At 52.1% G+C, this 14,822-nt stretch overlaps 1 protein-coding gene across 1 annotated transcript in view; it reads right to left on the bottom strand.

Annotated features, from left to right (window-relative positions):
* EPAS1 (endothelial PAS domain protein 1) overlaps positions 1-14,822 on the bottom strand; it is an 84,171-nt gene that overhangs the window by 23,970 nt on the left and 45,379 nt on the right. The window contains exons 2-6 of the mRNA XM_024552855.4: positions 13,813-14,003; positions 6,764-6,915; positions 6,248-6,332; positions 2,661-2,779; positions 2,362-2,567 (exon numbers count right to left, since the gene is read on the bottom strand). Coding sequence (XP_024408623.3) covers positions 2,362-2,567; positions 2,661-2,779; positions 6,248-6,332; positions 6,764-6,915; positions 13,813-14,003 — 753 coding nt within the window. The remainder of the gene's footprint in view (positions 1-2,361; positions 2,568-2,660; positions 2,780-6,247; positions 6,333-6,763; positions 6,916-13,812; positions 14,004-14,822) is intronic.

Here is a 14,822-nt window from a genome sequence, read left to right as displayed (position 1 = left end):
CCCTCTCTTTTATGCAAAGGTTGGTTTCCTTCAGGAAATGACCTGAGATGCACTCAGAACGAGATCATGAATAAAGAGTAACTTCTAATTGCCCTTTCCAGAGGAGTTTTCTCCTTCACTTTAACAAGGATCCAAGTCTTAAGCTTGAAAAAAAAAAAACCATTCCTCTTTTCTATTATCTAGGAATGACGAGTTATTTTCTGGGACAGTACGGTTTCCCCACTGCTTGTGGGGGACAGGGGGAGGTTCTGCACTCCCCGGGGCTACATGCAGCTCTCACTGCCCACAGCACTGTGGCTGCTCCCAAGCTGCACAGCAGCGAGCGCACCGAAGCCAGAGCTGCAGGGGCCCCGTGGCGGGATTTCCCTCGCCGTCTCGGAAGACTGCACAGAGCGGGTGCACGCTACAAAACTGTTTTCTGCCAAGAACATTCATTTGAATGGAAAGCCTGCATCTGATAAATAGCCTTACACTCACAGGAGTTTCTCTGGTGCCTGCCTTCGGAACAAGCGTTCTCTCTAATCATCATCATCGTTACAATACTAACAGTACTAACAACTATAATTACTGCTGACTATGTCAGTTCCAGGGCAAAAGTCTTCATACATGACATTTTCTCCCTATGAGGTCAGAGCACTTCTTTCTACTTATATAACCACTACCTCCAGGAGCCTTGAGTCCTGGCACTGTGGGGGATAGGAATGACTCCAGGATACTGTTACAAACATTTTTTAATGGTCCTGGAGTGGTGGCCAATTCTAAGAAGAGGCACCAGACAACATCAGGTTAGTCTAGAATCAGGGGAAAGAAATTCAGCCTCGCCTGGGAAGTAGGGCCCCACCCATAAAGAGAGCTAGGGCACCCTGGATGTCTGGTGGGTGAGAGGAAGGTGGTGGGGGGTGCTGGGAAGGCTGAGCAGGAGCTGTCTTCTGGGGCCGGGTGGCTTCCTGCTGGCTAGGAGGGCAAAGCAGTGTCCTGCTGGTGGTCTCTCCTTCTTCCAGGCCCCTAGCCACTACATGCCTCCAGAAGTGATCTTGGCCCCTGGACTTTAGTGGGGGAACTTGCTTTGGGGGAGGACAAGGACAGGGAGACAGAAGGAGTGACAAAAAGCTTCCCATCAGTTATGGTGCTTGCACTTTTCAAAGGGCTTTCACAGTCATTTTACCAGGGCCCTGTGAGACAGGTTGAGAAGGCACGGTCATCTCCGTCTCAGACACTGGGAAGTTGAGATCTCGGGGTTTGTTGAGAAACCCTAGCGGGGAAGAGTAACCACAAAAACTGTGACTCTGGAAGGAAATGGTGACTCTGGATACTGCAGAAGGCTGAGGTCAGGCTGAGCGATCCTGCCCCGAGGGGCATATCTGGGACACACTAATCAGTAAGCCACAGTGGCATATACTTGATGCAGGCTGACCTGGGCCCAGTCACGTCTCCTGGCTTTTCCTCTCTTCTTGATGGTGGCCGTTGCTCAGGGCCTCTATTCTCCCCTATCTTTTTCCGTGTTCCGATCCTCCCACATTCCCAATGCCAGGGCACAGCGGGGAGAGCAGAGGCAGGGTGGTGGGGCAGGCAGGTGCTGTGACAGCCTCTCCCAGGCCTCTCTCAGCAACCCAAGCCCTGAGCTAAGAACTAGAGCTGATGCGGCTTGCTTGCGCAGTCTTAGGCACTCTTGGGGTGACTTTAATAAAGAAACCAGTTAGGGTGGGAATAACAGGTAACCTGAGTATCTCCTATCGGATGTGAACCCAGGCCGTCCCAGTGCAGAGTTGATGTGCTTAACCTAAGAGAATTTCCAGTTGGGCCTGGCTTTGGGGGTTAGCGTATGCCTTAGGTCCCTTCATCAAAAAGTCTTCAAAACTAGGCTGGACAGTGACCAGAAGACAGGTGACCGAGGAGGAGCAAAGACTGAGGGAAGAAGAGCTCAGTAATGGAAGAGAATACACGCAAACCATGTGGCCGTGGGGCGGTCTCCCAGCCAGAACCTCAGTTCCCAGCTGGTGCCTGAGAGCTGATGGAAATCTCTTGCAACTCATCTCCCAGGGAAGCAGACTGGCCTGGAAACTTCCTCGGGAGCCTGACGTGCACTCGGAGGAATGTGCACATCATAGCCATCAGAGACGTCAGGAGTTGCACACCAGAGCTGCTCTGCAGGCAGATCCTGACGCTGCGTCGGCGGGGGCTACCAAACACGGTGTAGGAGTCCCTCAGCTGCCCAGGTGGAGTGAGAGGGGCACAGGCCCACAGACTGGCACCCAGCAACACGGCCTGTATGCCCCAGACCCAACCCTATATCACAGGCGCAGCCACGCGCACACATGCAGGGAAGGAACACTGCCCACGGCACACCCTCCCCGGCCCTACCTGTCGTCGCAGTAGGTGAACTTCATGTCCATGCTGTGGCGGCTCAGGAAGGTCTTGCTGTCCAGGGGGATGTCCATGTGGGACGGGTGCTGGATGGGTTCGCACATGATGATGAGGCAGGAGAGCAGGGGCTCCTTGTAGCCGCAGAGACCACTGGGAGGGGCGCAGTGGTTGTAGACCTTCACCTGGCCGGTGCAGTGCAAGACCTGGAGGCCAGCCAGGGAGGGTCAGAGGTGGGGCCGAGAGCGGGGCGCGAGGGGCACCGCTGGGGCTCCCACCCGTGCCTGAGGCCATCCTACCTTCCAGGTGGCTGACTTGAGGTTGACGGTTCGGCCCCTGTTGGTCACTGTGCACTTCATCCTCATGAAGAAGTCCCGCTCTGTGGACAGGTCTTTGCTTTTCTTCCCAAAACCAGAGCCTGGATGGGGCAGGGTGGAGGGAACCAGCTGAATTTAGTTTTTCATTTATATACGGAAGAGGGACCCAGTCGCAATGTTGTCTGGGCAACGTATTGTGTGTGTTTCCCAACTATCTGCTCTCTTAGCACCTGCCAGGAATGCTGAGTACCATCTGGGCCTGTGGACAAAGCTGTCTCCCCTCCAGCTCTCCTCCCCAACTGGAGCACGAGCACCTGAAGGGCAGGGGTATCACACCGTTCTGTTTCCATTGCGCCTAGTGCATGGTCAGCGGTCCCTTTGCAGCAGCAAGGGAATGAGTCACTTTAGTCACGATCTCGGCAAATCTCTGCTGGGGCAGGTCCGGGTTCCCCAGGAGGGATTCCAAGGGACAGGCTGGGTGAGGCCACAAGTACTTCAAGGGGATAAGCTTCTCAGATCAGAAGTGTCCCTCGGACACTCCTGTCTTTTCCTCATTCTTGTCCCACAGGAATTGGAACCTCCCTGTGCCCTATTTTCAACCAGTAATGGCTGCGTTCAGGAAAATGTACCGTCAGCTTTCTCCCTAAAGTGACACACGTCCAGCTCAGAGAGACCTCTGGGAGGAATCTCCTGGGATTTGGTGAGCAAGTCCACACCGAGAATTAACTCAACATGGATATCCTTTCTCAGCCAGAATTAAATAAATCACCAAGACAAACAATATAGCTTCCTTCCTCATAGTTGCCCAGTAGCCTGCCCGTTCAGAACTTTCTCCACTTTCTGAAAACAAAGTGATAGATGCAGTGTCATCTGAGTCCCTTGTCCACATCTAAATTCTGCCTAGCCCACCATCCCCATCCTGGGTCTCCCAAGGTGCACGTGTGCCCACCCACCCCCGCCCCCTGCCCCGTGCCAGAGAACAAGCCAGAGCCTTGTTCCTAACACTCAGACCCCTCCTTCTAGGCGTGGCCACTGGCCTCGGCACCTGCACGTCCAGAGGCTGGGGTTTAACTGTCGTATCCCAGAGGCCTCTGTGTCCAGTGAGTTATGTCACCTTTGAATGTACCTTAAACACCCATAGGAGAGCCCACCAAGTAATCGACCAAATGGTGGATTTTTTTTTTTTTTAAGAAAGCATATTCCTCCATCATGATCACAAAACCATGTCTTCCATACTTAATGTTTCTTACAATTTAAATTTTCATAGGTGGGGTTGCCATATCATGAGATATTTTTGTATCTTGGGGCCTGGACTGACCACCAGGACCAGTTCAAGTGTTGGCAATGAGCATGGCTGTGGCTTGGGTTATTACTATGGTGGCCTGCTGACTTGTTAGCCTCTGGATTCTTGCCATTCTGCCAATTGATTAATCTTTCTAAACATAGCTCCAATCAGATTACTCCACCCCTGCTCAAAAACCTTCAATAGCTCCCTTCTGTCTACAGGATAAAGTTCGAGGCCCTCTACTGGCCCTTCAAAGTTTTCCGCAATCTGCCTCCTGGTCTTATCTCCCTCTAGGTGCTCACATTAACCCTTTGCTTTCAGATCACGAGTCCACCTTCATCATCAGGCCGGCACCTTCAATAGGATATGCTTGCTGATTTATTGAGTTTGATCCCAAGTCCTCGCTACATGGCCAAGAGACCTAAAGTTCTACTCAGATAAATAGATTAGGGTCATGCTGTAAATCATGGCACTTGAGAGCTGGAAGGTTCTAGACTTTGTCTGGTCCAATACTGTCTATTGGAAAAGGAAGACTCCAAGGAACCAAGCGATGAGGTAACTTGGCTCAGGTCACATGGTCCGACTGAGACTAAGGTCAGTGGTTGAATGGAGGCTGAGAACACAAGGACCAAAGGGTTTCTGGAGCAGAAGATATGAGACTTCGGTTTTCTTAGGCTTCAAGCACCTGCTTTAGAAAGGGATTCAGAAAGGCTGGTAGCCCCTTCCCCATAGAACCAGACAGGACTTTCTCAGCAGCGCAGATGAGACACCACACAGCCCATAGAGTGCCCCCCAGACTGTACTCTGGGAGCCAGGTGGTCCGAGGCCTTCAGGTGGAGAGCAGAGGGGCTGCATGGGTTCAGGTCTAGCTGAGCTGTGGGGGTGCTGGTCAGTCTGCATTTTCCAGACCCAGACCACGAGCTTAGTTTGTAACAAAGGTGGAAGTGGGCTGATGAAGTGTCTGATTTTGCACTGCATACGGTAACAATAGCCAGACCTTGCAGGCTTAGCCCCACTGCCTCTGCTATTCAGGGTGGACAAGCACAGTCATGGCAGTGGCAGCTGACGGAGGTTAAAGGGGATGTTTAGACACGGGCAGGATCTGCCCGGGGCAGAGATCAACGTCAGGTTCAGGAGGGACCTTGAAAGTCACTGAGCCCCACTTCTGCCCAAAGCCTCTGTCCTCTGGATAACATTTCCATTCTTATGCTTGCTTGAATGTCCCCATTTGAATGAGATGAAGCAGCAACTCCAACTGCCACTGCAAAGGACTCTCTGCTTGTAGGGGCCCTCCCATCACTAGCATCTGCTGGATGCCCCACAGGCAGGGTGTAATACACCAGACCTTTTAAATGTCTTCTCCATCAGAAAAGACTTGTCCTTTGTCTCCACAGGGGACCAGATTTAGTCTTTGACTCCAGGGTTAGTGCTTCTCCAAAGGTGGCCCCAGTGAGCCAGCCCCCTGATACTCACGCCTGTCTCGTTCCCGCCACGCTGACTCAGCCCTGCACTGTAACTCACTCCACCTGACAGAACGGGGCAGAGTGAGGCTGGGCCAGCTTCAGGACTAAGCCCGAGGAAGGCCTGGAAGCTGCCACTTTCGCACTTTTGGGAGCCCTGGGCTGTCATGTAAGAAGTTTGGCTGCCTTGGACTTGGAGATCCCAGGTGAAGAGCGAGAGGCTCTGAGGCTGCACGGAGTGAGACCAAAGTCCAGCTATTCCAGCATGGCAGCTGAGCGCCAGCCTCCAGCCACCGTCCTAGAGAAGTGGCTGAGCTACCCTGGCCATCTCATCTAGTCCGTCCCCCAATGATGGTAGCTCAGCTGATGCGACATGGAGCAAAAGAACCACCCACAGAACCCACACAGTTGTGAGAGGTGACAGAATGATTGCTTCAATCACTACATTTTGGGGGGTTTGTTACCCAGCAATAGACAGCTGCAACAGTTCTCAGGGACATATTATTACAGATGAGTTTATTGGTTTGGGCGTCTACTTGGCAGAAGTGCTGAACTCCAGGGCATGAAACCTCCTGGAGATGCTGTCCTAACCCCAAGGAGGCCCTACCAGCATGCAACCAGGCACCACGCAGGACTGGAGGAGACGTGCCTGAGTACGAGGTCCCTTCGGTGCCCTCGATCTCACCTCACAGACTCTGCCTTGAGTTTTTGCGTGTCAGTTTTTTCTGGATCATGATAGTCACGGTCTGTCATTCCTGCATCCGTATACAAAGGGAACAGAGGCGGTACAGGAGGAAGGAGACCCACAATGAAGAATACTTTACCGTCCTTGATACTCAGGTTCTCGCGGATCTCCTCATGGTCACAGGGATGAGTAAAGTCAAAAATACTGTGTCCTGTTAGCTCCACCTGTTTCAAAAACAAGGCTGGACTTTATTACTCCTAGCACTGAAAGAGAAGATCCCAAGGGGAAGCTGAGCCACCTGGTGGGTTTGGAGGCAGGGCAGAGACCCAATCAGTTCTAATATGCCCAATTCAGTGTTCGGCCCACAGACGTGAGGACGTAACAGAGGACTGCCGTCGATGTCAGAGACTTCATTCGTAAGGGCCAGCCCACTAATCTAGTCAGTGGCGCTGTCCACCAGGACAGCCATCTGCCATGCCAAATCCAATGCCAGGGCACGGGAGTATGGTCCTGAGGCTTGTGGTCTGGGATCAGAGAGGGGACAGGGTGGCTAGGTGTGGGGAGAGGTTAGGAGGGATGTGATCAGAACCTTCCACTAATTTCTACCCCCAAATAGAAACATTTTCCCTTTTTGAAAGTCGGAGGAGGGTGTCACCTGTGTGAGTCCCATGAACTTGCTGATGTTTTCCGACAGAAAGATCATGTCGCCGTCTTGGGTCACCACGGCGATGAAACCCTCCAAGGCTTTCAGGTACAGGTTGTCCATCTGCTGGTCGGCCTCAGCCTCAGACTCGTTTTCAGAGCAAACTGGAAAGAGATGGGGGTTGAATGGCTTGCATGAACGTGGTTAGCACAGATGTGACCGGCATAGGTGGATGGCTGCCAGGGATGGCATAAAGGCATCGAGTGGACTTTCCTGGAAGGGCTTGCTGCCGACCACCTAAGTGACTGTCACATGCCTGAACAGGGGCCATGGGATGAGCACCAGGCTCAGAGAATGTGCCAGAGTTGCAGATGCTACTCTTTCTGCAGAGGAATAGGACAGGCCAGCCTTCAGAGGCAAGAGTTGGGCTGTGCAGAGTAGTATCTTGGTGGCTTTCCCTTTGTTTTGCTAAAACCATGGAACAAGAGGGGGAAATCCTTCTCTCTCCCCACTCTGGTTCAGGAGGATAGCCTCTGCAAGGGGACTCCATCTGGCAATGGCCTTATACCACGCACACATCCGCACCTGATCCCTGTTTACTGGGCGTCCGTAAACTACCTTGGTCAGCCAAATCGATGCCAGTGAACTGAAGTCCAGGTGAGGGTTTTGCCTCTGACAGTGTGAGTGCTCTCCGTTACCGTCTCCATTTAAACAGAGGCTTTAGGAGAGACAATGGCCAGACTCAGGGCTTTCAAACTTCAGCACGTACCGGGATCCCCTAGAAGGCTTGTTAACACAAGGATTTCTGCGCCCAGAAGTACTGTGTAATTTGGGAGGCCCAGTGCAAAGTAAACATGTGGGGACTCTTGTTGAAAAATCAAACCAAGCCCCAGACCCTTCTAAGTGCGGAGCCTGCGGGACTGTACAAGCCACACCTTCGTGAAGCAGCCCCAATGGGCCACATCCCCCGAGTTGCCGACCCAGTAGGTCTCCAGTGGGGCTGCGAATCTGCTTTCCTAGGAAGTTTCCAGGGATGTCGAAGCTGCTGGCTAAAGGACCACAGATTGAGAACTACCACCTTAATTCAAGGTCCTGCCAGTGACCCCAACACTGGGAAACTCAGCCTATATTGGCAGGTGGGGACCTATTTGGGGACAGTGAGGGGAGGCGTTCAGCACCTTTGAAATCACACTCGCAGACAGACAACCACCTTCTCCAGGCAGCAGGGCCAGCCCTGTGGTTTCTGGCCTGTGAAGAAGTTTTTTTCTCTTCAATTTCTTTGATCTCAGTGGCAACACTGACTTCAAAATCTGGAGTCATCCCAAGACAACCTTATTTGGGTTAACTAGGCCCAAAGGAAATAGTTCTGCTTAAAATTTCCTGTTTTTAACAGTTCCGACACAGCTAAACTGGTTTCCACCCATGCCCAGTACTCTTGCTTCCAGGAGGTGGCGAAATTGGCTACAGCAGCTGGCTGGGCCAGCCTCTGGGAGGGAGGGAGGGAGGGGGCTCTCGGGGATGGGGGGGCACAAATGGAAACAGAACGTCTTGGAACTGAAGTCACAATGGCTGGAGGACCAGGAAGCCAGCAGGCGGGCCTCCGGGGACCCTGGGACAGCCGGGCCTCCTTCCTCTGTGGAACTATTTGCTCCCACAGCACCTGCTTATTCTCCCAGGGGCTTCTGAAGGAATCTGGCCAGCTCCTCATCAGCCTGGAGCGGGGGGGTGAAAACTGTGGGGTAGAGGCGGACCTTCATGCAAGAGGCCAGGGGTCATGCACGTCACTCTCCACTGAAGACTCTGCCTTTTTCCCCTGCTCTTTCCTGGGAGCATCTTCCCTAATGTCTCACTAATCTCCAACTCAGTGTTAGGCACATGGGAAATTCACTCATGAACTGTGCAGTTATTACGCTCTTGCCGCCTGCCCTGTGCTGGTCACAAAGCAGGAAATCAGGCATCTGTCACCAAGTGTCCCTCACTCTGTGCTCAGTCCCATCCTAGGGAGTACAAGGATATGGATAGATGTAAGAACAACTCTTCCCCTGAGGTCTCTGCAGTGGCGGTGAGGACAAAGGTAAACTGCTGTGAGGCTGCACAGGAGGGACAGAAACCGCTGGTGCCGGGTGGGGAGCATGGCCGCAGATGCTCAGTGAGCTGCCGGTGACGTGGGGGGGTGCTAAATTGCCGTGGGTTCTTGGTCTCAGTTACTTGCTTCCCAAGGCCCTTCAGAGTCTGACCCCAAAGAGGAGGGGCAGGCCACCAAAATCAGAGGCACTCTGCTGAGATGAAGTCTGCTCAGCCCTGCTTAGCCCCGGGAGCACAAGATTCTTTAATGCTAAAAATAGCCCCTGTAAACAGGCTTTGATGACTCCCCACAGCCAGGATATGCGCGGGCTGAGGTTTCGGAGCACTTTTTCCGGAGCACCACTCATTTCCTTCAGGCAGCACCACCCGTGTGGGGCGGGACCCCACGGGCCCCGGGAGCTGGGCATCGGGGGTGAGCGGGCAGGGTGGCAGGGCAGGCACTTCTTTGCAGGACTCTGAGATCAGGCAGTTGCAAGGTGCTGCTGCTAGTTAGGACGCATTTTTATTCCAGCGGGGTCATTTTCCCTCTTTGTTTCCTACTCAGAGGGGTGCCAGCGTGGCTTTGGCTGCTCTGAGACCACTCTGCTGCCATCTGCCTGCTGCAGATGTGCTTGGCAGAAAGTCATTGCTTAGCGACCCATCGCGGGGCTTTCCTTTAAGCTGAGTCCTCTCCTCCAGCTCTTCCAGGGCCATAGACACCCCCTCCCACCGATGTGGGTGTACTGGCTGCAGGAACAGTCTCAGTCACCACAGGGAAATTATTTTTGGATCCTTACTGGGTCTTTAGCCATACCTGTAAACTCCACCATTACCAGGTGGTAGGCTTGGGCTACCCTCACATCTTTCGCTGAAGGCACTGGTTTTACCTGATCTTTCTGGTCTCCTGAAGGGTCTTGAAGGTCCACCCTTAGAGGTCCATTCCTTTGTTCTTTACATAACCTACTATCCCATCTTACCTCTCTGTGTTAACCTTCATAAGCCGAAGCACAGGACTGGGGTTAGCAAATATCTACTGATTGACCAGATCTGTCTTTGGTTTAAGTCTTAAGAAAATGATCTGAACAAGGTCAGTATCTCTAGAAGAGATTATACATTAGCTGCTCTTAGACATTAACATCCTAGCATGAATCAGCTTATCAGCTCCTCTGCAAACAGCACAGAAAAAGGCTTTGATTTGGAGAGCGGATGGGGCAAGGAGTGGGCAGTAAGAACACAGGGGGCAAGAACCTGGGAAAAGAAGGCTGAAAGTGATGCATAAGGAGGCACCAGAAACCGCAGCTTCCTCCATAACTTTCACCTTTTGGTTTCACTTTTCCTGCATGAAAAGCTCATGGTCAAAGCTTTAAAATTACTTGTCCCACATTTTAATATCTTTCCCTTAATCATCTAGAGATCAGGAAATCACAATCTCTTACTCAGACCAATATCTTCACTTAAGCAAATGCCAATGAATTGATCATCAACCTGACATTTCTCTTTAGAAACCCTGCCTCACGTTAACCTCCAGTTCACAGATGAAATGAACTGGATTTCACCACATATGAGTGTGGGGAAGTCAAAAATCCACTTTAGGGTGAGAAGCCAATTTTGCATATTTACTGCTGCATGATGCCCTTTGAACGCAGAAGTGCCCCTCACTTGGTCCTGGCTTGTGGAGCTCATCTTGAAAGAGGATTTAAGACAATCAGGTGGTGTTTCCACCAATGTTCCCGTCAGAGTGTGTTCTGTTCTCGGCCCGGCGTGGAAGCTAATATCATAAAGCTATTGTTTCAGTGTGCTTCCTGTGATACAAATCTCGATCGGCAGCCCAGACTCCTAGCCTGGGTTTCTTAGCGTCGAGGTTTCCTCTCCAACATTCCCACACAGAACAGCCTACTGTGAAAATCAAAGGGAAACGTGTTACTAAGTAAAGAAGAAACTTTTCTAAAGCAAAACCTGGCCGTTTTTAGCCTTTTGAACTCTGAGGTATGCAACCAGCTATTTCCTATTATAAAATGAACCAACATCAGCACTCACCTTTGTTAGAAATGTTTCAATAATGAATCTGTTTTGACGTGAAAAAGCTTGGCAACTCTGCATTTTGACAGAAATTGCTGAAAGGCAGGTAAGAGGATAGTATTCTTATAGTCTACTGATTATATATGCATTATTTATATGTAATTGTTATGAATTCGTTTACTTGTTCATAGTAATTTTGATTTCCAAGCTATAACTTATCAAGAGCCTAATATGTGGCAGGCAAGAGGCTACAGGTTTTACACCCATTACCTCAATCCTCCAACAGCGCCACTTAGTCCCATTACTCCCCCTGCGCAGATGAGGAAAGTGAAGCTCAGACAGTACAAGAGGTTTTCGTGTGGCTGCCGAGAAAGAAGGCGGCCAGACCAAGGTTCCCACACGGGTCTGTCTGCCCACAAATCCTTACTCCTTTTCATTGAGCCACATGTGTTGAAAAGCAAAAATATGACTAGAAAAGAAAAAGATCCTGTCTCCTACACAATCCTGGAAACAATCCCAACCACTGGCTGCAGGCACGCGTGGCGGCAGGCTGGAAGGGAGGGCAGAGAGAGGGGACGGTGCTGGCCATCTGTCTCCCCCACGCCCCCTCCTCCCCCACAACGCCTGCTCAGTGAGAGCCACTCCTTCAAGGACATCAGGACCAGATCACTTTTTCTCTCATTTCTTACCTTGGGACAGAGAGGACCAGAGCGGGCATGCTGAGGGCCCTGCTTGGTCTGGGGCCGAGCCCAGCCAGATGGCAGGCCGTTTGTGTCCCTGAGCTGCAACAGCTCCTGAGTGGAGAGGCAAGATGTCTTGCTGCGGCCACTCTGGCCCTATCTCCCTTGGCGTGTCTGGCACAGGGGCTCACGCCGGCACACGGGCCAGCAGACGTGCTCAGACGCCCAGCCTCTGGTTCACGGTCCTCTCACAGTCAGCCTCTGAGCCACCAACAGGCTCGTGCATGGGAGAATGTGGAAAACAAGGCTGTGACCCAGGGAAAGGATGGGAACACCAAGTGTGTGAGGACCTTCTCCCTCCCCGCTGCTCAGGGTAGGCCCCAGGTCCTCTGTTTAACTTTGGTCCCCCTGCCTTTTCCCTCCTCTTCCCCACGCGCCCAGCCCTTGCCAACATCTTCCCCTGACGGGCTCACAGAGCGCTCCTGCCCTCCTGTGTCTGCCTTTCCCACGGACCAAGATTCAAAACGACGAGTTTCAGGTGCAGACTCACTGCGTGCTCAGTGCATGACTTTGGGCAACCTTAGCTTTTGTGTGCTTCACATTTCAACCACCAAACACAGAACATCTGTGAAATGTTCTACAAGTCCAGATTTGATCAGAGAGCTATCCCAGGATGAATATATCAGTCCCCTGGGGCTCTCTGTTGGTGGAAGAATGGGGGTGGTGGTAGAAGGAAGCAATGATTAACCCAAAGGAATTAATGTCTAAGAGCAGAATTTCAAGTACCATAACCAGAAAGTCAAGATGCTGTTTCTGGGTATCGAGAAGGGTCTTCATCTAGTCATTTAAGTCCTCCACTGCCTACTCTGTGTAAATGTAAGGCTGACTCCAGCACTACCAGACACTGCCCTCCCCTGTCCGGGAAGGTGAGTCTCTTTAACAAAAAGAAGAACACATGTTCCCTGAGGTGGCATCTCCAAGCCTTTCTTACACTTCAGCCCATGTTCCCTCTTTCTGTAGCAGGTAGGATGACGAACCTGTCAGTGCTCAGCACTGTTTCACTGAAAGCATTTTACAGAGCATGTCTCTGCCCTTGGTTCTCCCCGCCTATCCGCACTTTTCCGAGATGCTTCAGACTTGCAGCACAGGGTTGGCCCTCCAACCCTTGCACCCACTGCGCTGTCATCCTATTTTCTGAAAGTCTTTCCCCCATATCCTTCCTGTGCTCGAGGGCCCAGAATAGCACATGTCACTCTGGCCTCCCAGCCTCACACTGGATTCCCTTTGCTCAGGGTTTCCTTCCCAGAATAGCCACTTCATAACAGGATGGCAGAATCCCCCCGGCTCCAAGGCACTCAGCCCACTCAGGAAAACTGAAAACCAACCACCAAAGAGCCTTGCCTTCCCTGCCCACCTCCCTCACGCTCACCGCCTTGGATGCTGCCCACCCGCAGTGCCACAGCAGGCGAGGAGGACACAGCCCACTGCTCCGTCTCCTTATGAAATGGGCAGACTAAACGGGGGAGTCCCATGGGATCTAAAACTGGGCAACTCCTCAGGCCAGCTCTTTCTGGTCAGGACTAGCAGGAAAAGGCTTTATGAAGAGTGTAAACTCTGAGAAAAAAAAGCGTTCTGTGAACTTCAGCCTTGCCAAGACACCAGGGGGGTGAGAGTGGGTGAGCTCTGTGGGGAGGTGGTTATCCATCGATGACTCCCCGGTGTGAACAAGCGTGGCTGGGTCAGGGGCCTTACAGACATCATCTCCATTGACTCTCGCTGACACCCTGTGCAATAAGTATTTTTAACCCCTTTTACAGTTGAGGAAACCAAGGGCAGAGACACCAAATAATGTGCCTGGCATACTGGCTCAGGGGAAAAGATCATATGGGCACACCTCGGCCCTTCTGGAGAAGGTAGTTGGAAGACAAGCACTAGAAACCACTTTCTAAGGCACTGGCAGATCTGGACTGAATCTGAGTGGAGTGTGGGTCACAAGGCCAGATGGAAAGGCAACTGAGAGGCCAGCAAAACCTGCTTTGTTCTGCTCTCTCCTTCTCAGCTGCCAGGTGCCCGTGGGTTCCCGTGGTCCTGTCCTCGCCCTTCACCTCACGGCTGTACTCATTGTAAAGGTCAATGCTGGAAAGGAGATGTGTGACATGAAGGAATAAAGCACCAATGATGGTGTCTTCATGGGCGGAAGTTTTGCAGAGTGGGAATTCCTGGGTGGGGAGACCTTCCCAGTGGCCTTTGTGCCAACTCCGGCACAAGGGAGCCTCCTGGGGGCGTCCACCGCCTCACCTGAGGACAGGAGCTTGTGTGTCCGCAGGAAGCTGATGGCCAGCCGCATGATGGAGGCCTTGTCCAGATGGGAGCTCACGCTGTGAGGCAGGGGCAGCTCGTGCGCCAGCTCGTAGAAGACCTCTGTCTCCTTGCTTCTCCGGCACCTTGCTGCATCCCGGGACTTCTCCTTCCTCCTCTCCGAGCTACTCCTAGATTGAGAGAGAAGGGGTGAGTCCCCACAACATCACTGTCATTCCATCATACCCCAATCAAGACATCCCGAGGGACCCCAGCCCAAGCAGGGCACCACCAAACTCTTACACCAAACTAGTACCGGCTCACAGGCCGTCTGAACCACACAGCCTGCCTCCTATCCTCAGCCCTGCTCTCGTGTGTTTGCGTCTTCTCAAGCAGAGACTTGCCGATTAACTCCATCCACCGGCAGTGCTTCGGACCTGGGCCTGGGTTATCTTGGGATTGAGGTCAACGTGCACCTCAGTCCCAAGATACAATGGGGATGAGAAAGCTGTGGCCAGTGACCCAGGTGGCTGTGTCAAAAACTCTGGAAAACAAGGTGAGCGACTGCTTCAAGCTTCCCCTTCTAGACAAAATGCACTTAGAAAAAAATTAGGCCCAGTCCTGAAACTTAGGTCCCATTTTTGTATCAGAGAGTTACTTCCATGCTAAAAATTGAAAATGTCGTCGGAGCCCAAGAAGAACAGGCAGCCAGACGTGTCAGCCTGGTGTCCCCAGGTGCACACTTGCCCTCAGGGGTCACAAAGGAGTAAGCACGTGCTTTCCTCCTCATGCTGCCAGCATAGGGTGACTAGCCTGCCTCACGCTCATTTCCCTCTTCTTTGCAGGACGGACAGAAAGATGACGCACACCCAAATCTGCCCCTTTCAGGAAGTCCTGACGAAATCCGGGATCTTCTTGTAAAGCCCAAATAGCACTCTAACATGTAAAGTTAAAAGCCAGACTCTCTGTATTGAATTCTAAGTTCTCCACTTGTCAGCTCTATACACTCA

This window comes from Desmodus rotundus, chromosome 5, assembly GCF_022682495.2.
Source record: "Desmodus rotundus isolate HL8 chromosome 5, HLdesRot8A.1, whole genome shotgun sequence".
NCBI classification, from domain to species: Eukaryota; Metazoa; Chordata; class Mammalia; order Chiroptera; family Phyllostomidae; genus Desmodus; species Desmodus rotundus.
The sequence above is the reverse complement of the archived record's forward strand: the minus strand, read 5'-3'. Positions and strand labels throughout refer to the sequence as shown.